Source organism: Brassica oleracea, chromosome C2 (genome assembly GCF_000695525.1).
Source record: "Brassica oleracea var. oleracea cultivar TO1000 chromosome C2, BOL, whole genome shotgun sequence".
In the NCBI taxonomy this organism is placed as follows: domain Eukaryota; kingdom Viridiplantae; phylum Streptophyta; class Magnoliopsida; order Brassicales; family Brassicaceae; genus Brassica; species Brassica oleracea.
In genome coordinates this window covers 34,781,627-34,782,369 of record NC_027749.1, presented here as the reverse complement: position 1 = coordinate 34,782,369, position 743 = coordinate 34,781,627, and the positions used below count along the sequence as shown (strand labels likewise).

General features: G+C 45.5%; 1 protein-coding gene across 1 annotated transcript in view; it reads right to left on the bottom strand.

The window, feature by feature from the left end:
- LOC106324083 overlaps positions 1–566 on the bottom strand; it is a 1,235-nt gene extending 669 nt beyond the window's left edge. Inside the window, exon 1 of the mRNA XM_013762103.1 lies at positions 321–566. Coding sequence (XP_013617557.1) covers positions 321–566 — 246 coding nt within the window. The remainder of the gene's footprint in view (positions 1–320) is intronic.
- Between the last annotated feature and the right edge of the window lie 177 nt (positions 567–743).

Here is a 743-nt window from a genome sequence, read left to right as displayed (position 1 = left end):
TAAACCTCCCGGTACCGTCGACTCCTCCATCCTCGGATGTTCCACGAATTGCCCCTCGCAGCATCACTGACTTTGGCATGTCGTGATATACCCAGATAAGTGGTGCCAACCGCTCCTGTAATATTAATCAATTTCCCAATTCCAAGCCAATTGTCAAACCAGAAGCAAGTATTCCCACCATCGTTGATATCAAATCTAAAATACTCATAGGCCACATCTCTTAGTTTCAGGAGCTTCCTCCATATCCAAGATCCCTTTTGTTCTCCTCTTACATCCCAAAAGGAATTATACCTGAGTAAGTAATGTGTAACCCAACTTACCCATAGAGAAGCCGGTTTTGTGAAAAGTCTCCAAATGAGTTTAAGAGCGAAGGTTCTCGCTGTGTCCTTGAACTTCCTCACTCCCAGTCCACCTTCGTCCTTAGGTAAGGAGAGATCTTCCCAACTGACTTTAGCTTTGTGAGTTTGTGTAGGTGAGCCCGACCATAGAAACGCGCTGCACATGCTTTCAATGGTGTCATAACACTTGGCCGGTAGGATGAAAGCCGAGCTCCAGAAGTTAACCATGCTCGTAATTACCGACTGGATCAGTTGAAGCCTTCCTGCGAAGGATAGAAATCTGTTGGACCAACACATCATCTTCCCACGAATCTTCTCTATAAGTGATTCATAGTCATGGCTGGTAAGTGTCTTCGTTGTTAACGGCATTCCCAAGTACCGGATTGGTAAGGTACCGACACTGAT